The sequence below is a fragment of the Micromys minutus genome, assembly GCF_963924665.1.
Source record: "Micromys minutus genome assembly, chromosome: 10".
Classification (NCBI taxonomy): domain Eukaryota; kingdom Metazoa; phylum Chordata; class Mammalia; order Rodentia; family Muridae; genus Micromys; species Micromys minutus.
The window spans coordinates 2,590,219-2,615,541 of record NC_137979.1 but is presented as its reverse complement, the minus strand read 5'-3'; the positions used below and the strand labels follow the sequence as shown (position 1 = coordinate 2,615,541).

The 25,323-nt window shown below is 48.3% G+C and overlaps 1 protein-coding gene across 5 annotated transcripts; it reads right to left on the bottom strand.

Annotated features, from left to right (window-relative positions):
- Positions 1–6,099: 6,099 nt before the first annotated feature.
- On the bottom strand, positions 6,100–23,819 carry MGAT1 (alpha-1,3-mannosyl-glycoprotein 2-beta-N-acetylglucosaminyltransferase). 5 transcript variants are annotated; one of them, XM_080923118.1, is made up of 3 exons: positions 23,720–23,819; positions 22,478–22,889; positions 6,100–8,541 (listed from the first exon to the last, which is right to left on the bottom strand). In XM_080923118.1, exon 3 carries the CDS (start codon positions 8,418–8,420, stop codon positions 7,077–7,079), a length of 1,344 nt encoding a protein of 447 aa, XP_080779244.1. In that variant the 5' UTR covers positions 8,421–8,541; positions 22,478–22,889; positions 23,720–23,819; the 3' UTR covers positions 6,100–7,076. The 5 variants fall into 5 exon arrangements, with proteins under 5 accessions (XP_080779244.1, XP_080779245.1, XP_080779247.1 ...); XM_080923119.1 differs by lacking the exon at positions 23,720–23,819 and adding an exon at positions 23,622–23,683; XM_080923121.1 differs by lacking the exons at positions 22,478–22,889; positions 23,720–23,819 and adding exons at positions 10,448–10,599; positions 15,088–15,176.
- Between the last annotated feature and the right edge of the window lie 1,504 nt (positions 23,820–25,323).

The following is a 25,323-nucleotide window of genomic DNA, read 5'->3' as shown; positions in this document are numbered from 1 at the left end:
GATCATATGCTCGTGAATACTGCCTGCTCATTATCCTCCCCACTTCCACATTAGCTGAACACATGAACACACCACAGTCAAGCCGAGACTCCATTCCCCACTTTACCTGCAGATATGGGACTCAAGGTAAGTTTTAGTGAACGGAGTGTGTGTGTGTGTGTGTGTGTGTGTGTGTGAGAGAGAGAGAGAGAGAGAGAGAGAGAGAGAGAGAGAGAGAGAGACATGGGCACTGTTGTCAGTCTGTGACGAACTCTTTGGTCTCCTTTTCCCTTTCCTCCTTCCTGGTGCCTAGATACACCTTGGAAAACAAGCCAAGAACCACATGTTGAAGATGATTCCTTGGTCCATCTGTGTGTGTGCTTGTCAAACTGCATGTTTATAGATGTGTGTGGTCTTTAGGAATACTACTCTTGTGTGATCCTGGGACAGCCTCGCCACCATGACAGGACAGTCCTCACAGAAGCCAGTATGGGTTATGGGAAGTTTGACTTCACCTTTTCCACGTCAGGCAGGATTCTTTTTTTTTTTTTTTTAATTAAAAAACTTTATTTTAAAAAACAAAGATAAATGAACAAATTTTAAGCATTTTGCATAAAAGTATACGAATACATTTTTGTCATTGCTTGGCTTTTTTTTTTTTTTTTTTTAAGGTTTGATAGTGTGCATTTAGGTCTTACTAGTTACAATGAGCATAAAGTACATGTAAAACAGGATGTAACCTGGAATTAGTCAAAGTTTTCTTGGTGTTTAAGGAGTAAACATAATGGTTTTTTTCTTTTCTTTTTTCTTTTCTTGAACTTCACACAGTCTGTGAGTTGTTTCTGGGGTATTCAGAGCTTTCTGGGGTTAGTATCCAATTATCAGTGACTGCATATTATGTCTGTTCTTTTGTGACTGGGTTATCTCACTCAGGATGATATTCTCTAGTTGCAGCCATTTTATTAAGAATTTCATTAAGTCATTGTCTCTGATAGCTGAATAGTACTCCATTGTGTAAACGTACCACAATTTTTGTATCCATTCATCTACTGAAGGGCATCTGGGTTCTTTCCAGCTTCTGGCTATTATAAATAGAGCTGTTATGAACATTGTGGTGCATGTGTCTTTGTTGTATATTGGAGCATCTCTGGGGTAAATGCCCAGAAGTGAAATAGCTGGATCTTCAGGTAGTACTATGTCCAATTTTCTGAGGAATTGCCAGACTGATTCCCAGAGTGGTTGTATCAGTTTACAACCCACCAACAGTGGAGAAGTGTTCCTCTTTCTCCACATCCTCACCAGCATCTACTGTCATCTGAATTTTTGATCTTGGCCAATCTGACTTGTGTGAGGTGAAATCTCAGGGTTGTCTTGATTTGCATTTTCCTGATGGCTAATGATGTTGAGCACTTCCTTAGATGCTTCTCAGCCAATCTATATTCCTCAATGGAGAACTTTTTGTTTAGTTCTGTACCCCATTTTTAATAGGGTTGTTTGATTCTCTGGTGTCTAGCTTCTTGAGTTCTTTGTATACCTTGGATATTAGGCCTCTATCTGATTTGGGGTTGGTAAAGATCTTCTCCCACTCTGTTGGTTGCTGTTTTGTTTTCTTGACAATGTCCTTAGCCTTACAGAAACTTTGCAATCTCATTAAGTCCCATTTGTCAATCTTTGACCTTAGAGCACGAGCCATTGGTGTTCTGTTCAGGAAAATTTCCCCTGTGCCTATGTGTTCTAAGGTGTTCCCTACTTTCTCATCTAATAGTTTCAGTGTACCTGATTTAATGTGGAGATCTTTGATCCACTTGCACTTGAGCTTTGTACAAGGAGATAAGAAAGGGTCTATTTTCATTCTTCTGCATGCTGAGTGCCAGTTGGACCAACACCATTTGTTGAAGAGGCTGTCCTTTTTCCATTGAATGTTTACAGCTCCTTTGTCAAAAATCAGGTGACCATATATGTGAGGGCTCATTTCTGGATCTTCTATTCTATTCCATTGACCCACATGCCTATTTCTGTACCAGTACCATGCAGTTTTTAGCACAATTGGTCAGGCAGGATTCTTAATGCACAGTCTTCACTCCCCTTTCTTTAGGAATAAGAAAGTTTACACAGAGCCTGACCAGTACAGATTCGGCACACAGCCAAACATGGACTAAGCGTGGAGACCCCAATGAAGGAGTTAAGGGAAGGACTGAAGGGGTTAACAACCCCATAGGAAGAGCAACAATATCAACCAACCAGACCCCCCAGAGAGCTCTCAGGGACTAAATTACCAACCAAAGAGTACACATGGAGGGACCCATGGCTCCAGCTGTATATGTAGCAGAGGAAGGCATTGTCTGGCATCAACAGGAAGGGAGGCCCTTGGTCCTGTGGATGCTCAATACCCCAGTGTAGGGAAATGGCAGGGCGCTGAGGCTTGACAGGGTGTTGGGGAGGGGGAGCACCCTCACAGATGCAGAGGGGATGGGGGTTTACTGGGAAGGGGGATAGCATTTGAAATTTAAATAAAATAATCAATAAAAAAGATTTTTAAAAAAGAAAGTTTAACTAAAACTCAGTTTAGCTGGTGGATCTCTTTCACAATCTCTTTCACTGATAGCATGCCTGTGTTGCTAGTGGCCATGAACCTTTGGTCAAGCACTAACTGTAGGCCCTCCTCTGGCCTGTCTTCCCTTCTCCCAGCCTAATGTGTGTGGTAGCTGGAACTCTTGCAGCCAAAGAACGACAGAGACCTCGTGCTGAGGAGGGTGGGACGGACAGATAACGTACCTGAGATCAGAAGCCACTGTGCCAGGCCTACATCTCCTCCCTCTCTTTTGTTTTTTTAAGATTTATTTTAGTTGTATGTGTGTGTGCCTGAGTGTGTGTGTGCCATATGCATGCAGGTCCCCCAGGAAGTGTGTAAGAGGTCAAAACTAGTTACAGATATGTCTCCTGATGTAGGTGCTAGGAACTGAGTGGCTTGTGCGGTACTTCCTCTTACTGATCTCTCCTAACTTTCCTTTCTTTAGATCCGCATTTCCTGTTGTAGGCAGCCCTTAGTCGCTTACAGTTTTAGTAGAAAGAGCCACACTTCAAATGAGCAACGGGTGGCGCTGGAGCAAAGCAGACCAACTAGGTGCCATGCGGTCCCCATTCCACACAGCCTCTAAGGCTGCCTCTCAGCTTCCTTCAGCCTGATGTGAAGGTGTGAGGCCTAAAAGTGGGGGAACCAAGGTGAACGCTGGGAAAAGGAAGACACAGATTTCTACAGGACTGTTGCTTCCACATGTTAGATCATTAGATATCATATTAGATCTGAGCTTCCGGAAGATACTACCATCCTGACCTCATAGGCAGGTGTTGGCGGTCCAGAGTGAGACACAGTGTGCCCAGTGCAGGCCCCAGCTCAGGCCCATCACATCTGTACAATCTGTGGCACCAGGCTTGGTCTGGGCCCCAGGGAAGAGAACTTGATCCCTTAGCTCTAGGAAGGGCCTCTAACCTCTGCTTTCAAACAGAAACTCCCTGAAGTGTGTTCAGACTGTGTGCTGGGTCCTCACCTGGAAGCCTGAAACGCACATTTCTTTAAAATGAGGCTAATGTTGTGTTGCATAAATTAGTTAGTTATGTAAAGTTATATAAGCTAAGGATTTGCAGAACTTTGTGAATTTGTTGATAAATAAGTGCTCTGGTTGTGTGAGAAGGAAGTCTGGAAGGATCCCGCACCACAGTATAAATCTGGCCTCCGTGGGAGAGGATGTACCTAGTCCCGCAGTGACTAGATGTGTCAGGGGGATGGGAGGGAGAAATGGAGGGAGGCTCTGCACGAGGGGGTACTAGGAAGAGATGGGGCATTGATATTGGAGCTTCAGTTCTAGCAGCTCAAGCAGCAGGGATCTGCTGGGGAAGCCGCCTGATGCAGCAGCCTTGCCGCAGGGCTGTAGAGAGAGTATCTTGTGTCTATACGGATGTGGAACTGCCAGTAATAAATCTGATGGCCTATAGCTTGGGCAGGAAACAGGAGGTGGGACATCCAGGAGGCAGAAAGAACTCTGGGCCAGGCTCAGTGGATTCGTCAAGGAATGAGGAGACCGACACATGGTACCTGAGCTCAGGGAACCAGCCACTCCGCACAATGTAGATCACGAGTTATGATCTAATCAGAGAAGAGCCTAGATATATGGTCAAGGTATTTGTAAGTATATTTTGAGTCTAAGTCTTATTTCTGGGAGCATGGAGCTGGGAGGACCACCTAACTTCCGCAGAGGCCACAGCCAAAACATACACGTGTCTACACTGGCATGAGTCACTCCACAGATGTCAGTGGGACCTTGATAAGAAGATAAGGACATACAGAAGGTATAGATAGCGGTTCTGAAGCCCTCAGAGTCTTGAGTAAATGGGCATAAGTGGCGTGGAATATGTAAACGGGAAAGTAGCAGAACGCAATGGAATTTAACAGCGCCCATGCCTCCAGCGCACACACCCACTTGGCTTCCACAGGAGTACTGGTTCAACGGTACACACAGGGACTTCAAGAGCGCCTTAACAAGCAGCACCCTTTGAAGGACACCCTTCAAAGCAAACAGACTACGAAGGGGCCTCCAAAGACACTCGTTTCAAGGAAAAACTGAGAAGCCCGGGCTGTTTTTTTAAGTACCTGGACAGCTTTAGCGGGGCTTCCTTGTCCGGCTTTCTATTTCCTGGGCTCACCCTAGCCCACCCAGGATCCAGGGCAGACCACCAGCTGCAGAATCCGGAGTCTGGCATCACCTGCTACCTTGGGGTCAAATGAGGCTGGGGAGGGGGTGTTAAGAAGGCCCTGAAGGACAGAATAGTATCCATCCATTATAGAACCAGTATCCTGGATGTTTACAGCATGCATTCCATTCAAATCCTGGGACTAATGAAGTTCACCTCCATTACACCGGCCTCTCCTTGGCGAAACTGGCATTGTTCAGAACAAAGCATTTGGCCAGTGACTGCTAAATACATTAAGTGCTGAGACCATGAAGTCTGGACAAATTGCTTCCCACTCGATGGCCAGGGATGGTCCTCTCCAATCTATGTGCCCTTCAATGGAAATCTCCTTCTAAAATCGAAACAAATGTTAAACAATCCACCTGAGAGCAACAAGGGGAGACAGAGCCAAGGCCACAGAGTAAAAGGTTAAGTTGTGTGAAACGAATCCCACTCTACAGTGTGTGTCCCTAAGTCCCCAAGACAACTAGCTCCCACATCGTTCCTTTGGACAGAGCTCACCCAGTGATCTCTACCTCCAGTGGCAAGATCCAAATTTGATTCCATCACAAGTCCGTGTCTCAGTTTTCAAGAATCAAACTAAAAAGGGGGTAAGGGGGTTTGGGGAGGTAACACCGCTAACAGAGATGCAAGCAAGAGAACCTGAGCTCAACTCCTGGAGCCCATGTAAAGACACCAGCTGTGGCAGCACCAGGAACGGTGAGTCCCTGGGGTGGATCACTGGCCAGGCAGCCTAGTGTAAGGGTAAGTTCTCTGTCAGCGGGAGACCCTGTCTCAATAAACAACATGGACAATATTCTGAAGAACGGTATGACTCCGATAAAAAGGCATACATCTGTGCCTGCACACACGGGCACACACGGAGTAAAAGTTCCCAGAGTGCTGCCTGTGCTGAGTGAAGTTCCAGTCAACACCAAGGGTGGGACAGACACGCTCTGGCTGCCTTCTCACCATCACAACCAGGAGCCTGAAGTGCCTCCGCACAGCCCGTAGCAGACTAAGGGGCAGAGCTGCCCAATAGAGGCTGGCTGAGCCAGTGAAGGGGGCACGACTTGGAGCATTTCGATGTTTTATTGTTGTTTGGCAGACTACTCCCAGACCTACTTGCCAACCAAGGAGCCTGTGTGCAGGTTGAGATTAACACCAGGCCTGCAGCCTAGGACCCCCTCCCGAGCCTTGCTCAAGCCTCAACTCTCCCTGCCCCCCTCAGCCCCAGCCCCGACTTTTCTTGTCATTCTCTTTCCTCAAGGTGTCCACGTGCTTTCCCACCTTTCTAGCTCTTTCCTGTAGACGTTACTCTCTCCTTTTCCACTCCTGCCCCCACCCCTTTCCTCCTCGAGGACGGACACACACATTTTTCAGACAATTCAGCCTTTACTTTATTTTTGAAAATAATTCTGTAGATTCCATTTTCTTTCATGAAACTAAAGTCGGGCAACAAACAAAACACACAGCCTTCTTTCTCTCTGGCCTGCCACCTGCACCTTGGCCTGGGAAGATGTGGAGATGCTCAGGAAGGCAGAGGACAGGAGCTGGCTCAGGGCCATAGGTGTCCTGGTCTCAGCTGCTGGTGTCTGCTGAGATGGCCACTAGGTGCAACCCCCAGGGAGGAGCCTCTGTACCAAACCCCAGGGGAAAAGAGGCATGGAGTCCAGTCTTCCACTAGGCAGGCACTGACTCCTAAAGGGAACTAACTTTCAGAAGTAGGGGCCATGGACAAGAAGCAAGGGAGAAGAGCGGTGCCCAAGTACAGGCTTTCCGCCTGCCATCGCTCCCGACGGCTGACTCCACCCTGGAGAAGTCCTGCTCCCGTTCCCGCTCCCATTCTTGCTTTCTGTCTCACAACAACACACTGCTCTGCTGCCAGACAAGAGCACTGGCAAAGGCAGGAGGAGAAGCCAGGAGGCAGTGACCCCGGCCACCCAGCACAATCTCACTCTGAACCCTTTGGTTAGTCTCGTTTGGCCACAGATCCATTCCTTCTTCCATAGTCCGGCCCCACACTGGGGGAAGGTGGAGAAAGGGGGGATAGGTACATAAGGTGGGCTCATGTACTGACAGGAGCCAGATTAGGATTGAGAGGCAGGTCAGGAGAACTGGGGTTACCAAGCTCTCCGCAGATGCCATTGGAGAGAGCTCAGGACACTACAGGCCTGGCCCCAACAGGCCCAACCCTCCCCACACCACACAGTGGTTTCTTGTTCAATACGCCCTGAACATACCACACAATAATTCCCTGACAAGAGGAGTCTAACCCTCATCTCATGATTTGTGCACTAGAATGCCACTTGGGGGATGGCCAGGACAAAGGGGAAGATCTATAGATCCAGGAGGGAAGGCGAGTGCTGCTAATTCCAGCTGGGATCATAGCCATTCCACGTCTGTGGGGGTGCCAGGTGGACACGCCGGCCCCGGAACTGGAAAGTGACAATGCCACGGTAGCCAGCCCTGGGGACACCAGACTTGAGGTCATCCATGACACCCAGGGCCTTAGCAAAGGCCTTGAAGCTGTCTCTGCTAGTGTACTGCACCCGCACCTCCCCCAGTTCCTTCCGATCATTGGTCCTCACTTTCTCCACCTGTAGCTGGGGGGCACTATAGACCTGGGTAAGGAAGTCCCTGTCATAGGCCTCCCGCTGCAGGTAGGACAGGTCCAACTGGGTAAAGGGCACGAACTGCTGGTTCAGCTTGATGAACTTAAGATGCTGGTCAAAGAACTGCCCATGGCTCACACCCTTGCGACCAAAGGTCATAGTTCTTGAAATTTCTGGACGAATACAAGCCCGCCCCTTCCGCTGCTCAGGCCTACGCATCCAGTCGTCCCAGAAGGCCTTGGGCCACTTGGGCTCCAGCTCTGCCCACAGATCAGCCAACAGCAGCCAACCAAGGCCAGGAAAGAAGTCTGTTCGATAGAGCAGCTCAGGTTTGCTTGAGTCTACCATCTGCTCCTTGCCATTGTCATTCCAAGCTGACACACACCAGAGGGAGGGGTCTGTTCTCAGCAGTGGGTAGGTGGCCTGGAAGTACTCGAAGAAGTCTGGTGCCACTTCCAGATCATCCTCCACTACAACAGCTGCTGGGAACTTGAACTTGTTGAAGATCTGGCCTAGTGCCCAGCGGTAGTGCCTGGCAATCTTGTAGTAGCCCTGGAACTTGCGGTGGTCTGGCTGCACGGCAATGTTACTCAGGTCTGGCTGCCGGATGTGTGTGATTGCGGTGCCGTAGGAAGCTATGACCTGCGCTGTCTCTTCATGCCCACAGTCCTGACTGACAATAATAGGGAAATGCTCAGCTGAGGGCCGATAGTGCAACAACTTATCCAAGCAGCGCCGGACAGTGCTGCGGTCACAGGCAATGACCAGAATGGGGATCACGGCTGGTGAGGGGGTCACAGGCACACGGGGCCAGGCTGGAGGGGCCACAGTGGGAACCCTCCACCTCTGCCTCCACAAAGCATAATGCTCCTTGATTTGCTGCAACAGTCCCCGCTGCCTCTCCAACTCCGCCTCGGCGTCCTCGGCCAGGTGGATGACTTCCCGGGTGAGGCTGGCAGGGTCATCACCGAGGGCACTGTCTGAGGGCAGCCGGCCAGGTGCTGGGCGTGTCCAGAAGAAGAGGAGCAGCAGGGCGTTCCAGCCCACAAAGATAATAGCACCCCAAAGCACAAGCCCTGCAGACGGCTTCTTCAGCATCCTGGCCCCCGCAGGGGAGGGCAGGCAAGGGAGGCCTCAAGGCTGCCTTTGGCTTACCCAGCTCAGGTCTCCAGTCTAAGGGTTTATTCTTCTAGGCGGAGGGTGGGAAGAAGCCATGTACCTAGAAGGGAGAGAGAAAAGCAACTGTTACCTCACGTTTGTGTAACTCCACGGAGGGAGAGGCTGGATACAGGTGAGACTGAGGAAGGGGAGAGAGGGCGGCTGACTGCAGGATCAAGGTGACGCAGGAGGCACAGAATGATGCTTGTGGAGTAGAGCCCAAAAATAATGTAACAAAATGAAAAAGTCCAAGTGCTGGTTCCCTAGCACGCGATCTCACTGCGTGTCCTCTTCCCGTCTAGTTCAGGAGAGAGGTAAAACCATTTAACCCCATTCCTCAGAAAACTGCACAAAAATTACTCATTTTTTTAAGAAATCAAATGTTATAACTGACTTAGTAAAGAAACACAACAGGAGAAAACGTTTGTCTCGCTGTGTCTAGGTCATTGGGTTTGATACAGTGATGTCAGAAGAAAAGCTAGGCTGCCTACACCACTCATGTTTATAGGGCTGCTCCCCACAATATCCACGTTATGTAATCAGCCGAGGTGTCAGTGATAACAGATCCACAGATGTGGTTTACATACACAATGGAGCAGTATCGGCCAGAAATAACACGATCCTGTCTAAAGAACTGAAGGTCATCTGTTAAGCAAAAGCCAAACATCAAGTAACACATTTTCTCTCAGGAGGAGGCAAGTGGGTCTCTGAGTTTGAGGCCGGCCTGGTCTACAGAGAAAGTTCTAGAACAGCCAGGGCTACACAGAGAAACCTTGTCTTGAACAACAAAAAGGGGTTGGGAGGAGAAAATGTGGAAAAGATCTAGATTATTAGGAAAGGGAAAAGAGCCAGAGGCCCAGGAAGGAATGAGAAGGGGGAATAGAGAAGGTGGGTACAACCAAAGCCAGACATGTGCGTGTGGTAGGAATATATTAATTTCAGAAGCCATGGTGCCCACACACTCAGTGGTTAGTAAGCAGCCAACACAAGTACACTAAATGAAACCACTGAAAGCTGAAGTAAAACTGTTTGCTGAGACAGTGAGGGTTTCTAGAGACAGTTGCATTGCAGTCAATGGTAAAATCTAATATACAAATATATTCATATCCACAATAATAACTGGAAGTAATGGACATTTAAAAAATTCTATGCAAAATCCATGAAAACAAAATACTTAAAGATAAACTTAAGCATTCAAAAACTTGTATGAAACAAAATTATAATTTCTGAAAAACACTTCAACACTTCGATCCTTAGTTAAACCATACTGGTCCATCAAAAACCTCCATAAAAATGCCTTTGCAGAGGCAAGCAGATCTCTGTGAGTTCAAGGCCAGGCTTATCTACTGAGTGAGTTTCAGGGCTGCCAGGGCTATGCAGCCAGAGAAACCCTGCCTTGAAAAAAACCAAAAAAAAAAAACAAAAAAGCTTTTATATAGAGCTATAAAAAAGTCACCAGAGCTCTCAAAAAGAAGCAAACACTGGGCTGGAGGAGGCTCAGTGGTTAAAGCACTGACTGCTCCTCCAGTGGTCTGGAGTTCAAATCCCAGAAACCACATGGTAGCTCTCAACCTTACAATGGGATCTGATGCCCTTTTCTGGTGTGTCTGAAGACAGCCACAGTGTACTCATATATAATAAATAAATCTTCTTTTTAAGAAGCAAACACATCAGAAGATCTAGGAAAATGGTGACAATGACTGTTGATGAGGGATAAGATGGCTTCTTATCTGTTCAATAAGATATCAAAATAGTGTCCACTAAAGGTTGGCAATTAGATGGTTATAAATAAGCAGACTGGCTACTGGACTGGAACAGGGCACTTGGGAAAATGTAAAGTTAGATCAATATACAAGAATAATTACCAGGTGCACCACAATTTAAAAAAATTAAAAACAAAATAAAACAAAGAAAGAACAAAAGTAAAGGATGGGAGAAGCATGGCTGCAGACAGGCTTTCTACTTACAGCTCAAAACCTTGGTGTGAGAGAACTCGGTATCTTCCTTACTGGAAAGACTGTTTCATGGGTAGAAACAGGACAAGAGCAAACTGAGCACTTCTGCAGCATCCACCATAGATGCTCAATACCACACCAGGGGGAATTCACACAGGAAAACACTACAGAAAATGAGCCAATAACGGGAAGTCATAAGAACTACCTAGAGTCCTTCAACATCAAAAACTGCTCAACTTCAAGCATAAGCAAAATGCAAATTAAAATGTCTTGAAATGATGTTATTCATGAGACTGGCAAGATAAATAAATAAATACATAAATAAAAAATTAAAACCTGACTTAGTCTCTTAGTGACTCCTGAAGAACCTAAGTTCTCAATTTGGGGCTGGGGAAAATCAGTGAACTTTGGGTGAATGGATATATATATCAAAACAAACTGTACCTTTTAAATGCATGTGTGTCAATTACACTCCAACAAACCTCTCCTTACAGAACAGATGCTAAGGGGCTGGAGATGGCTCCGTGGTTAAGAGCACTCGTTGCTCTTGAGGAAGACCGGAGTTCGGATCCCAACACTCACAAGGTGGCTCACGACCATCCACAACTCCAGTTCCAGGGAACTTGACACCTTATAACCTTCAAAGGCATCGTAAATGCATACATACAAGTAGATAAAACACTCAGACACAATATAGAAAAAAAATTAATCTAAAAAGAATCTAAGTCACTAATAACAAAGTAAAACTGGACGCAGACAGTAGGTTTAAGTATATATAGTAGCTGACAGCCATTGAGGTGTGTAAGAGAGAACATCCCAATTCTCAGGGAATAACACCGAAATATTTAGAGGTAAAGGCTATGAAAGATGCCCCTGAGTAGTTCAGAACAGAAATTACCACAGCTACACAGACTGGATGGAGCAAAACACTAACAGGTGAACAGAATGATATCTGTATGTCACCCTGATGGGCCATTTTTATTCCTAAAACTTTCTTTTCCAAATAAAGTTTCTTTAAAAGAGTAAAATAAGGCAACATGGAGCCCACCCCTGTGGAACGTCATCCGTTAGCGCTGCCCTGGCTGGGCACACACAGAGAGGGAAGCAGAGATGAGCAGCCTTACCTGGAACCCCTCAGCCATACCTGCTCCTGCCGGGCTCTCAGGAGGGCCAGGACGCAGGAATAACTCTCTATTCTAGCCAAAACTTTGAATCCCAGCCCTGTGATCTGGGTCCTGTCTTTCCAAGCCCCTGCCTGCCCCCACCATTGGTCTTTCTCCTAAAACCTAGCACCCCCACAATTCCAGAATGCCATTTCCACTCACTACTTTCTTGGGAAAGTTGAGAGATGCACCCAGTTGCCAGTTCTCCTTCAGAATGTGGTCAATGTTGAAACTTTCCCTGAATTCCAATGGCCAAGATTTCAGGGTATTCCCCAACTTCCCGATTTTTAACTAGGTGACCAAGTAGGAAAATGTCTTTAAAACAAAAGGATGGGAGAAAGACAGAGAGCAAAAGGAATGACCTCACATGCTGTCTGTCTTCCGGGATAGGGGAGTGTCCCTGACATGTCACTTCAGGTCTATCTGCAAGTTCTCAGATGGTGGCAAATCCTCAAAAATCACCTAACTACCCTTTAAGTGACTTTATTTTCAAATGACTCTTCGTTTTCTCTAGATGTTGAACTAGGTGCAAAGCACCCACTAGCTTGCAGATCAAAGCAAGCCTAGACCGTGTGTCAGCAAGATTTTTAGCAAGTCTACAAACATTTCGAGTGGGTGGCTCACAGAAAAACCTCTCCGGCTCTTCTCTTCCCCTCCTCCTCAGCCCTTCTCTATGAAGTCTCAAACAATACTTGATTCTCATGAGAATGCACAATCCTCCTGCTGCAGCCTATCTGCCTCTCCACACAGACTCAGCAAGATTCCTTGTGTCATTTTCCTGAACGTTCTTCAGGGCAGGATGTTCGTGCATGTCTGGATGTATGTAGTGTATGAACATCCGTGTCTGGGTGTTCACAGTGTATGAACAATGCCCATCTCTCTACCGCAGATGTCATGTATGATCCTTGGCTGGCCGGGTGGACAAGCGCCTCCACGGAACACTGCTCAGGGTCCCCTCTGGCACATGAGGTTTGGTACAGATTTTAAGATAATAATAAATAATAATAAACAAAGCCAGACACCCAAGAAGTGATGCCCGGCATCGGCCTGTGTTCCCTCGCCCTAAGATGGAAAGGGTAACTGAGCGCCTCAGCGAGTCGCCTTAAAGACTGGGTGAGATATCAACAAACACCACAGTGTTCTTCCCTGCTGCCTTCAGATCAGAATTCTGCACCTCACTGCCATCCACACCAGTAAAGCCAGCAGAAGACAACACAAGGTGGACCAGCGCCATGCACTGCCAAGCTACAAACTTCAACATTTCATTTTCCTGCAACCTACACAGTGTGTTCAGTGTGGGTGCCACACACGTGTACAGTCCCCCACCGCTGTTTCCTATCCAAAGTGCACTGGAAAAAGTTTTCAAAACCCTCATGCGGTAGCATCTGATGTAATTTAATGTGAGGCTACTGGTCTTCTCCGCTCCGCTCCGGTGTCTATTCACGTTTTGCTACAGGAATAAGCATGGTGGATCGCGGTGCACTGTTCTGATTTTATAACAGAGAGCATACTCCACATAATGTATGAACTTTGATCACATCCTTCCTCTTGTTTTGCAGTCTCAGGTGCTGTCCATGTGTTCACAGGTGTGACGCCATTCCTGCTGTTCCCTGGAACATGGCAGAACTTCCAGGAGCAGCATTTTCTTCACTGATTGATTCTTTCATTTAGATCACTTTCACGGCTCCCCTCTCCTCCTATCCCCACCCTACCATCCCTTCCCCTATTCCCTCCTCCTCAGAGAAGCCCCGCCCCGGGTACAAACCTGCTCTAGCACAGCAAGTCACATCAGGACTAAGCACATCCTTCCCACTGAGGCCAAACAAGGCAGCCCAGCTAGGAAAAGGGATCCAAAGGCAGGCAAGGGAGTCCGAGTCAGAGAAGTACCCACTCCAATTGTTATGGGACCCACACGAAGACCAAGCTGTACATCCGCACTATATGTGTGTAGGGAGCCTAGGTCCAGCCCATGCTTGCCCTTTGGTTGGTGGTCCGGTCTCTGTGAGCGCCAGGAGCCCAGGCTAGTTGGCTCCATAGGTCTTCTTGTGGTGCAGGAACCACATCTTTAAAGAAAACTCTCTTTTCTTTTCCTCCCACTGAAGCCAGCAGCTGTTCACAGCTCCTGTCAAGGTTTGGGGCTCACAAACCCCTTCCCACTCCACTTGAGCTTCTAACTTTAGAAATGTAAGCAATCCTAGAAGCCTCAGAGTTATGCCAGGGTTGAAAGTCACTGCCAGTTGTAGCTCACACCCTCTGACCCATTAACCTGAACGGTCTACTATGAATTTTGTTTTCAGCTGGAGCCCAGCTGACCCGATGCACCTGTGGCTCCTGTCTAACCTTCTGGTAGAACTGGAATCTTGAACACATTCACATTAAAAGCCACCAGAAGCTGCCACTGCCCACAGGGGGGAAAAATAAAACTTCTTAGTTTGACAGAAATGGGCTTCACAACCATGTTCATCCCATACACTCTTATTTCCAACCGTGGACAACATGGATGCCATACAATCCCCTCAGAAGGCTACTTACTCCCCAGTAACCACTTCTGCGCACTGCTGTCCTTGCTCCTGACATGCCACCAAGTACCCCAGAAAATTCACATCCTTTAGGCCTGTGACATCGTACATGCAGCCAAGCTGCCATGACTGCTCGTCACTGCATTCTCTCCGTACCGTAACAATCCAAAACCATGCCTCCTCAGCTCTGCCCTCTCTCTACGAAAAGTGTTTCCGTGTCTAAGCTACGGTCTTGGTCCGTGTGCACAGTGTGAGAGGTCGCACGAAGGACCACGTGTCGCATTAACTAAAGCCGGGAGAATAAGACAGAAACAGCAGCAAAGTGAAAGACGGAACTTTCTGGAGCCGAGTACCACACCTCCCCTCCTCTGAGCTCCTCATCCAAAACCACAGGCCTCCTCTCCTTGGGAGGGGCTCCACAGCCCTCTTCCTGAGTCTGAGACCCAGGACTCCAGAAGGAGTGAGATCCCGGGATGCTGTAAGTCATCCCTAGAAGACAAGACAGCTGCGTGTGATGGTGCACACCTGTGATCTCAGCACTCAGGAGGCAGAGGCTGGACGGTTGAGAGGAATTCGAGCTGCAGATATAGGCAGGGCACTGAAGGTGTTCCAACTGACTGCCGGGATCAACCATACAGAGGGCCAGCCCACAGAGTCTGAGAGGACTCATTACAGCAGCCAGTACTTGAAGTCATGAGAAAACGGGACCTGAGAGGGCTTTCCCAACCTGCTCTGTTCAGGTCCCCAGCCCCAGGTGCTGTGCTTACACCCACTTCTTATCAGTAATTTTCTGGCAAATAACAAATTACTTCAAAATGGATTGGCTTATGTATCAACAGCTGAAGAATTTAGAAACTGAGGCACAGAGGGAAGGACTAGGCTGTTTTACTGGGACCTCGGGTTGGAAGACTCAAAAGGCTAGCCTCCTATAGATAATAATAATGCATATGTAGCCTGGTGTTGCTGTTACCTCGGACACCGGCTGGAGCTCCGGCTAGAGCACCATCAAGTGTTCCTTCCATGTGGCCCAGGCTTCCTATGAACTCAGTGGCTGGGTTCCGAAGAGAAGGAAGTGCTCCAGGACGTAGCAGTGAGGTCAGCTGAGGCCTTTCCTTTAGGCAGCCTTGGCTCACGTGTGCTTTATTCAGTACCTGCAGAAACTACTGGTCCCTACCATTCCTCAGAGGTAGAAATGAGGCTGGAGAGCTGGCTCAGCTGTGAAAGGCACTGCTGTTCCTCCACAGGACACAGGTTCAAGTCCCAAGGTCTAGATGGTGTTCATAACTCTCAGGAACTCCAGGTCAGTGCTACACAATCATGCATGCAGGCAAAAGGTTTACACACAAACTGTTTTTAAAAGAGAGAAGTTAAAATAAAAAAATCCTACCAGTGAATGGGAAGAGGACAAAGTTAAACTGCACCATGTGGATCCGGATTTATCAACAAGGCCATTGGAAAATTCCTTTAAAAGTAGAATTATTCTAGGCTGGACACAGTGGTACATGCGTTTGATCACAGCACTCCAGAGACAGAGGCAGGTGGATCTCTGAGTTCAAGGTCAACCTGGTCTACAGAGCAAGCTCCAGGACAGCCAGGGCTACACAGAAGAAAAAAAAAAAAAAAAAAAAAAAAACCTGTCCCAAACAAACAAGCAAACAACAAAATTAAGTATTTATCAGCCCTGACCTGAGTTTTTAATAACTGGTTTATCAGATTTGCCTGTGATGTACACACTCAAAACTTGCTTTCATTTTTCCAGTGTTTTTAAGACTCCTTTGAGGAAATTAGCAGGTGAACCCACAGTACAACATCTGCACCACTGTGGGGTGAGAACTGAGTCTCAGCATACCGAAGGTTCAGTCCGATGGCGGTGGCTCTGGGCAAGTCTTGCCAGTCCCTCTGGGGGCTACTCACATTCCAATCTGAAGGACCAAGGAAGAACAGATTCCTTTCTAAGACTTTTTAAAAAAGAGGGCGTACATAGTACAAGCTTGCCTACAACTGATGATCCTCCTGCCTCAGCCTGCGTTACAGCTTGCACTGTCTATCTAGCTTCTAAAGCACTCGCCCCTCTATGTCAAAGGCATTTCTTAAGCAGCAAGTGAACAGCAATGGTCAACTTCCAACCAGGAGCAGGAAGGCAATTGTCACCTCTGGCCCTAAAACTAGGTCTGGAGAGGGAAGAAACGTTGAACTGTCCCTCCGGTGTCTGCACTGTCAGTCTGATAACACGCCTCACAGATACAGCTATCTGAGTGAATGACTCCTCCTGTCTCTATGGCAGTACCAGGCTCCATAATTTCAGAGAGGAAGAGGAACTGAAAAGAAGTCCGAGTAGATATGCTAAATAATGCAAGGATAGAGAGGGTAGACTAGGAGGGATACAGGCTATTCTCCTGGGGACAGGTCAGAGAGAAACACACTGCTGCGACAGCCAGGCAAAGTCCTGAAGCAGTTACTTGAAGAACCAGCTTCAGTTCCTCTTCTGTAAACAGACAGTTGTTTACAGAACGTTGAGATACAGTGGCAATACCCGGATGTCCGAAGTAGAAAGTGAGTTTAACCTGTTGCAATGACACGGAGTTTGAACTCACTGTAATAGAGCCTTCTGAGAAACAGAAGCAGGGATGTAATAGTGCCATTACTGTGATCTCCATACTAAAATGTCAAGGACTGGAGACTGGAAACGGGAAGACCCCAGAATCAAGGACGCTCTAGTCTAAATAGTATTTAAAATGGCAGACAATAAAGCTGGCCAAGAATATTCTCAAGCACAAGAGCCATGACAGTAGTGAAGGCTAACGAAGCTTCACCAGAAGGCCACTCTTCCATGGAGACACTCTGAGTCACATTTTGTAAAATGGGGGGCTCTGCACCTCTTGGGGGGCCCCCTGTTCCAAATATATTAGCAAGGAAGCTAGGGAAAAAAGTTTTCTTATCATATTACATATTTCAACATTGAGTCAAATTTTCCTTGTAACTGAGCAAAAACCAGCCTTAGTAACTTATGAAGCCCGGACGCTGGGTGAGGCTTGCGTTAAAGTCCACTTTCCACTCCAATCCCCCACTTCGGGGCAACCCCATCTCTCCCCTGTCCGCACCCACGGTGCCCTCCAGTCGAGTTTCACAACAGCCCCCTCCGGGAGGAGCCACCCTCACTCCAGCAGCTGAAGGCCGGGAATCCTGTGGCTGAGCGTTAAGTTCCCACTTCCCCGCGGGGGGGAGACTGTGCGCTGCGCGGCCCCGGGCGGGCCGCCACTCTCACCGCCCCGGCTTTGGAGCACACTCGGGACTCAGACCTGAGTCCCCTGGCTGTGCGGCCTTCCTCCTCCAGGCTCCTTGCCCTCCTGGGACAAGCCCCAGGACTGATGACGCTGGCGCCCCCACCCCCCGGCCCAGCTCACGGGATCATCTCAACTCACCCTGCCTGGAACGAGGCTCGCCCGGGACCGGCAACACCCAGCGCTGGAGCGGCCTCGTCCGGTCTGGCTGGCCTTCCTGCCTGCCGGCAATGTGGTCCTTCCCCGGGAGGGCGGGGCGGCGCTCCCCCAGCCCCTAGGCCCCTCGGTTGGTCCCCGCCCTGCTGCGGGCGAGTCCGCGCTGGCCCCTCCTTCCCGGGCCTTCCACTACTGCTGACTTCCTGATCACGGATCAAGACCTAAACAACAGGATTTCCCAAGTCCCCCAACTTCAGAAAGGCAGTGATAGCAGAGATGTTTGTTTGGGGCCCTGTCCCTCTCAGTCACAGCTCCTGTGTAGATGCCAACCCCACTCACACCCTCAACCTTGTCCTGTTCAGATTTTTCCCAAGTGAATCTAGAGCTTCACCAACTTTGAGGGGTGCAGCACTTGGTGGTGTTAGAGGTGTTTCCTAAGCAAAAGAGGGTTCACCAATCCCAATAAGAACCTGGGAACCATTCCCTACATGCAAGGGAAGCTGCAGGCTCTTAGTTGGTAAAAAAGCCCCAAAAGAGAGATGATGGTGTGCCAGCAACTAGCATGAGGTGTCAAAAGGGAAGCCACTGAGGAAACACCTGCTGCCCGAAGTAGGCAAGAACCAGCTGGTCCTTTCAATTCTTTTTTTTTTTTTGGGGGGGTGCCCTTTTATGGGTGGGGAAACCAAAGTTAGGTCTGTGCACAGGGTAGAAGCTATGTCCTAAGGAGAAAAAGAATCAATTCGCGAAAGTGAATGGAAGAGTGCCATGTAAACCCCTGGATCTGTATTTTTTTGTATTTTAAAGCAAAGGAAACATGGAGGGGTCTAGGAAGGACTGGAGACTCATCAGGACCCAGCTGGACACAGTGCTAAGGAAGGAATACCTCAAGCAGCCTGGTGAAGACCAGGAGCTTCAGGGCCTGACGTGGATGCCCACAGTGGCCCCAGAGCAGAGATTATTTCTGAGATCTGAGCCCTGCATAATTTGCAACTCAGAGCAAGCAGCACCTCACTGGTTGGACCATTTTTTACCAGAGAAGTCTGGGAGTCCCTTCCATCCACTCTCCTCCATCACAGCCCCACTGCCTTCCACACCCTGCTGGGCCTGACCCGGGCAGCAGGGAACCACAGGCTGCTCGGCGTGTGACTTTTCAGAGGGCACTGCCAGCTGATTACTTGATACACTCAAGCTCAGACAGACCCCCTCCCTACACCACAGACTTCATTACATGTTCAGAGCCCAGGGTAACCAGGACTTTTAGGTATGTGTTTACTGCGTGCTTATTCACTAACTAGTTCCTACAAGACCCCAGGAATTATGGGGAAAGTAGGGAGCGTCTTAAGGGTCCTGTGGCATGTGAGGAAGTAGAACAAAACTGTAAGGAGACTCTCGGAAGTGCTGCCCTTCCTTCCAAGCCTGCTTTCTTGGCCTTTCTGTACACTCTGCAGAGCACAGCACCAACGTGCTCTTCAGAGAAGTCTGAGGTTCTGGGTATACGTAAGCTGTTAAGTCACAAGTCATAGCCAGAGTCTAGATTTGGGTATTCCAGCTTCCAAACCTGGTACCCACGTCCTTGAGAAGGACTGCTGAGATGGCTTTGTGCCCATGTGACAGGAACACAGTGGGGCAGCAGTGGTTGGAATTCTGCCCTGAAGTAGAAGAAAGGGCCAACACATCAGTGAGGAGGGCTGTGTGTGGGGGTGGTATGTGTGCCACCATTTCCAGTTTAGCTGACTGCACAGACAGGAAACTCAAGCCCGCACACGTGCCAAGAGAATGCCGCTGTTTATATACTACAGGCCCCCTTTAATTTCCCATAAAAAGGAATTAAGGAACTTAGAGTCTTCACACTCGTTGCCCAAACTGTGAGAAAAATGACCAAGTTCCCTGGAAATTGGGAAAGTGGTCCTTAGATATCCAAAATGTAAGGAGCACCGATCACCATCCTGGATAAAATACACACAGAGTGGGACTGAAGATGGCGAAGACTGACCAGCCCAGACCATGTCAAACTGATCTTCCTGCCTGACCAGCCCAGACCACGTCAAACTGATCTTCCTGCCAAGGCAGATAGACAGGAAGCAGGTCAGAACACAGTGACTCCCCACCGCATCCATCTCTTGCAGTCCTGTGTCTAAATTCCAAGGCCCACAAAATGATCCCCAAATGCAAAAGGGCTTCCCTCCCACAACAAAAAGAACACAGCATAGACTTGGGATTGGGTGAGTTTTTAAACAGGACAGATAGCATGTGGTCTAAGTAACAAGAACATATTAGTACTGAGACCTGAGGCTCTACAGAGGTTCCACTGGGGAAGAGAGGGAGAAATGGGGGCAAGGTGTCTAGAATCCGGAGGAGGCTGGGATCACATTGTGCGCAAATGGAAAAACAGGGAGATCCAGTCAAAGGATAACAGAGAAAGGAAGAGGGACTAGGCTTGCCTGCCTACACCACTACCACCAAAAAGGAACTAGGAAGAAAGTAAAAACTTCCAGGAAATTGCCCCTCACAAACTGAACTTAGATGCCTGAAAGTGTTTGGAGTTTGGAAAGGATTCATGCTCTAAATTTCTGAAACGATCTTGGCTCAAAGCTGTAAGAGGAAGAAAACCAAAGTGTTAAACTAGCATTTTGGTTTCCTTCCTCATTCCTCCTAACATGTATGTCCCAAACCACACAGTGATACAGAAAGAAACTCAAACTTACTAACAGGAGACCACTGAGAAATGCCTCTAAAATCCTTCATTAGTTACTTGCTTTTCCTTTTAGAATAAAGTAAGGCCTAAATAAATTCAGTTAAAAATCTCCACACAATGTGTGATTAAACTGATCACTGGTCCTGGCTAACAGCCTGGCACACTTGAGTGTGGAATCCTAGTAATCTGGTGACCCCAAGAGAAGCTTGGAAGAAATGCCTGACAGAGTGGGGCTCCAGCCAGTGAAGGTCTCCAGCTCGTATTAAAGCAGAGAGGACTTACCAGAGAGGCTGTGGGGCACAGAGCTTCTCTCCCTGGCAGGCTGATGCTAAAGCCAACTCAACACTCAACTGCACAGATGCTATCATCCTACACCACACCCCTTAGGTGATCAACTGCACAAATGCTATCAACCTACACCACACCCCTTCCTGCTCAGGGCCTCCATAGCTCCTCCTCAAACTAGAAAAGCAATCCCCACCTCCCCATGCTCTTCCTTAAAGAGGGAGGGCAGTTAACAGACCTGACACTTGCATGGCACACACACACATAATCAAAGTAACACACCTCCTCGGTGCTTTGGGTACTCATGGGTCAGGAAGGACTCCTCAGTAGGAAGAGGAAAGTCTCCTACAACATATCACACCCTACAGGTGGCTCAGGAGGCATTGCCAGAAGAAACCATGATCCTCATACATAAGCAAAGACCAGCAACTGCGCATTTACCGAGGAGGAGGAAGGGAAGGCGACACATCCAACTACAACTCATACATAGAAGCCTGGTCTCTAAGGAATCCAGACAAGAGAAAAAGCTCAGAGGCAGAAGACCTACTCAGGGCAGGCTGCCCAGCCTTCAGGCCACTGAGGAAAGATAGGGACTCCTGTGACAAGAAAAACAAGCACTGTCTTCGGTGCCTGTGATGTCCCTCTGTAACTGACTGACAGGCTCAATAAGGCTAGCTAAGTCCTGGCCTGAACATGCTGTCTCAAATCCATACACTGAGTCCCTTGCTTTGTGCTGTTGACAATATCGCTAGGAAAAACAGGGACCTTAGTAGAAGTAAACTGAACTTAAAAAAAAAAAAAAAAAAAACTTCCAGGGAAGGAGCAGGCAGGTGCCAACGCGACTAGAACAAACTTGCTTGGGTTATGAACAACCTAAAGAGAAATAAAAGTCCAAGTATGTCAGTTTGGAGACAGCTGTCACCTGAGGGAGGACTAGGATATGACAGAGGAGAAAAGGTCCAGCACCCACTCCAAGAAATATGGTTCTGTCTTCTCACTAGCTCTTTAGACTTAAAAATTCGATCTCTAAAGCTGACAGGATCCCTCAGTTGAAGTGTTCCTAAGACTGCCCACCTTTATATAACATGGTGAGACAGCTGCCAGACAGGCCTTTACTCCATAGCCTGCTACGGCTCTAGCCAGCATGCTCATCCGATAAAGGACCACGCTTTCATCCAGAGCTTTTCCATGTGTTACAATAAACAAGAAATCAAGTAAAGTCAATGTTGCCGCTTTATTTGTACAAGGCCCAAGGTACTTTCAAAATGCAAAATTATTCCGTTCATTCCTTAGTAGCAACCTGACTGAAATATCTTTTAGTTTGGGGAGAACAGGACAGAGGTGATTATCACATCTCAAGTTGCACATTGACCAGGAAAGTCTGAGCTAGACCACAGATTTTACTGTTCCCCAAACTCAAGCTCTGTTTTTGTTCTTTCCTTCTGTGAGATTTCGTGACAGAAGCTTCCTTACTGGGGAAGAAGGAAGCCAGCTCATTCAGTAAGTTATCTGTCCATTTCCTATCCTGCAGCTCCCTCCCCACCTCCCCTGAAGTCTTACTCGGTTAATAGATTCCCAAAACAGAGCAGTCTGCACCGACCAGAGTAATCCACTCCAGCCTTAGCCCAGACTGATTTGAAATCCTATTACCTCACTGGAGGAAAGGCTTTGAAAGGTAACTAATCCAACAGCCCTCCAGAAGCCCCATTTCCTTGCAGGCTCTCCTTGACCTAACCTCACCCGCCTAAACTCAAAATCCTGTAACAGCTATTGGCGGTAGCCTCAGTAAGGAACAGGAAAGGAACAACTCTGCTCCCTTGAAAGGGTGAATAAGAGGTGACGCTTCCCGTGCACCATCAGGACAAGGAGGTGCCATGACTTCTGACATTCACATTTCCTGCACAACATCGAGGCACTACGTGAGAAAGTAACAGAAACCTTACCTTTCTTTTCTTCTCTCTGTTGCTTCCCTGGAGATCATCAAGCCCCACACACACCTAAAACTTCATTTCCAAAACTGAGGCTCAGATCCACCAAGCACAGCTTCTCTCCACTTATCCAGGTCCAAAGTCCATGGCCTCCTGGACCCTGACAGGAGGAGTCTGGGGGGGAAGGGGTGTGTCCAGGCCCCTCCCCCCCTGCTGACTTCAGTGTCCCTCCCAGGTGCGTGTTACATCCCTTCATCCAGCTGGCTTTTACAGCTGAGGCTAGTGGTAGACAGGTGCCAGGGGTTATGCCATCTCTTGCTCAGACAAGGGGAATCACCCACTGGTTCACTTGTGTTCTGCTGGGGGCTCAGGAGAAGAACCAGGCTTTAACACCAACACGGCCCAGGAGACTGGTTTCTGTGTGAACCTGTGGAACATTTAAACAGTATGACACTCTAATCTAATACATGCCCAAATGGATTTCTAAGACTTCCTTTACCGTGTTCAGTCAGCAAACTCTAACTACTCCACACAATTTGTATAAAAAAGTACATCCTTCATGCACATACTGTATCTCCATCATTTTGAGCATATGTGTTTATGTGTGTCATGCCTAATTCTCAGTACAGAAATGTTACCAAAAGTACTGTCAGGATGGGAAGACTGTCTTCTAGAAAGTAGAGAATAGGGTCTACTGTTCTCTAAAACACCACTTACTAATCCTATCTCTCAAGCTTCTCTGGGTGTTCAGTGTTTTAATCTCCTACCTCCTGTCAACTGGACTAAATCCTACCCAGACCTAGCCTCTGGTACCTTTCACAGGCATTCTCTGCAGCTCCCCCACTGTTTCCAAAACTATGCCAAGGATGTAATTCCCAATTTCTTTCAAACTCCTTCACAGGGCCACTCCCGAGAGCACAGCGTACTCCTGGAATATTTGAGGCCTGTGTCCTGAATGTAGTAGCCCTAATTTCTCAGTTTGGGGGCCCTCCCCAGTTGTCCCATCCCCTATGTGTATACACACACACACACACACACACACACACACACACACACACGCACCCCTTTTCCTGTAGGGGCGTGGCAGACACATGACACCCCCCCCCCAAGAACTTAACTCCTCCCACCCTTCCCTTCCAACCCGGCTCTCAGCGCTCACCATTCTCACGGCACAGTAACACTGAGACCCTCCCTGTACTCAGAACGCTCCCTTCTGCTGCGTCTATGACTCAGTCCCTTACAGCGCGGGCTCCTTACCTGGGCCCCGCCCATCGGTCCGGGCTGGGCGCCTCGGCCCTCCCCGCTCCAGATCCAGGCCGGGGCCCGGTCCCAGCCTCCCGCAGGCCCCACCCCCTCGACCCCCTGCGGCCCGGCCCTCCCCCTCGCGCTCCTTTTCCCCTCCCACCAGGCACCGCAGCCACTTCCGCCTGTCCTCCGGAAGTAGGTCCTGAACAACCGGCGGCTCCCCAGTTTCCCCTGGTTCGCCTGGTTCTTGCCCGCCCATCACCAACGCCGCCATGGCAGCACGGGAGATGGGTCTGCACGTTTGGGCCAGTTCTACAGTGTTCAGGAGGAGAAGGACCGGCGTTGCTGAAGGCCCCGTGAATGTGTAACGGGGGCTCAGGACCGGAGAAGTACATGGGAGGGGGACGGAGGCTGAGGCCTAGAGCGGGAGCGTGCGTCATTCAGTGCCGCGCCTGCGCTGCTGGTCCTTAGACCGGTCGCTCACTTTGACGCTCCTACTGCCCCAGGGGGCAGGAACTCGGACGGAAAGTGGAGGCGGATCCTGTGCCGGCTGCCCCGCCTCCCCCCCATGCGGAAGGTCGCCTAGCAACTACCTAGTTGAAGTAGCTTCTGGGGTCGCGGACCCTTTTAGACACTCTTTACGCTAATAGCCAGTAATCGACAGAGTAACAAACCTGTTACTGAGCTGGGCTTCCTGAGTAGCAGTGCCAGAAAAAGTTGTATTCATCATTATTTCCCACTGCCTCGCTGGATGAAGTAGAACCTTACTAAAAGGATGGAGAGCTCCCGGTTACTGTTGACTGAACATGAACTGTGCTGAGCTCTGAATATCCACAGGTCAGAACCCCAGATATGGGTCTACTAGAGCCACAGAGTTTTAACGGAGGTTACAGAGATGTTAGAACTGACTCAGATCAGACCAGATCAGTGGCATTTGGTCACATGGTCGTGCCTTTTAACAAAAGAACCTACTCTTAAGATCAGCAGCTAAGAATACTTGCTACACTTACAGAAGGTCTGAACTCAGTTATATTCACCAACATGACTGTTTAAAACCATCTGTGACTCCAGATTTTGTACCCTCTTCTGCCTTGGGCCACTAGGCATGCATGCAATGCACTTCTATGCTTTCAGACTACACATTCACCCACAAAAAAATAAAAATGGTTTTAAAACCTGTACTCAGAAGCACTGGACTTAAAACTGTTGGTTTTCCTGGAAACATAACTCTTTACATGTAAAGATTCTAGCTTTTATTTTATTCAGTTCTGCCAGCAACCATCTATGATACTCGGAAAAGTTGCTAGAACTTTCTGTACTTCAATTTCCTCATAACTACACTTGGAATAACAAAAGTCCCTCGCCTTGCTTAGTAGGACCATTAAGTGAATTAATGCATGATACGTGCTTAGAACCCCCCACACGTAATGACTCAGGATGTCTGTAACCATTCCTATGGTTTAGTCAGACATTTCCATGTACTTTTGTCCTGGAGTTCACTGTGTAAACCAGGCTGTCCCTCGTGGGATCAGAAGTGTGTGCCACCACGCCTGGCCTCTGTGTAATAATTGGAGATTATTAGCTGTACTTATTAGATGATTTCATACATGTATATA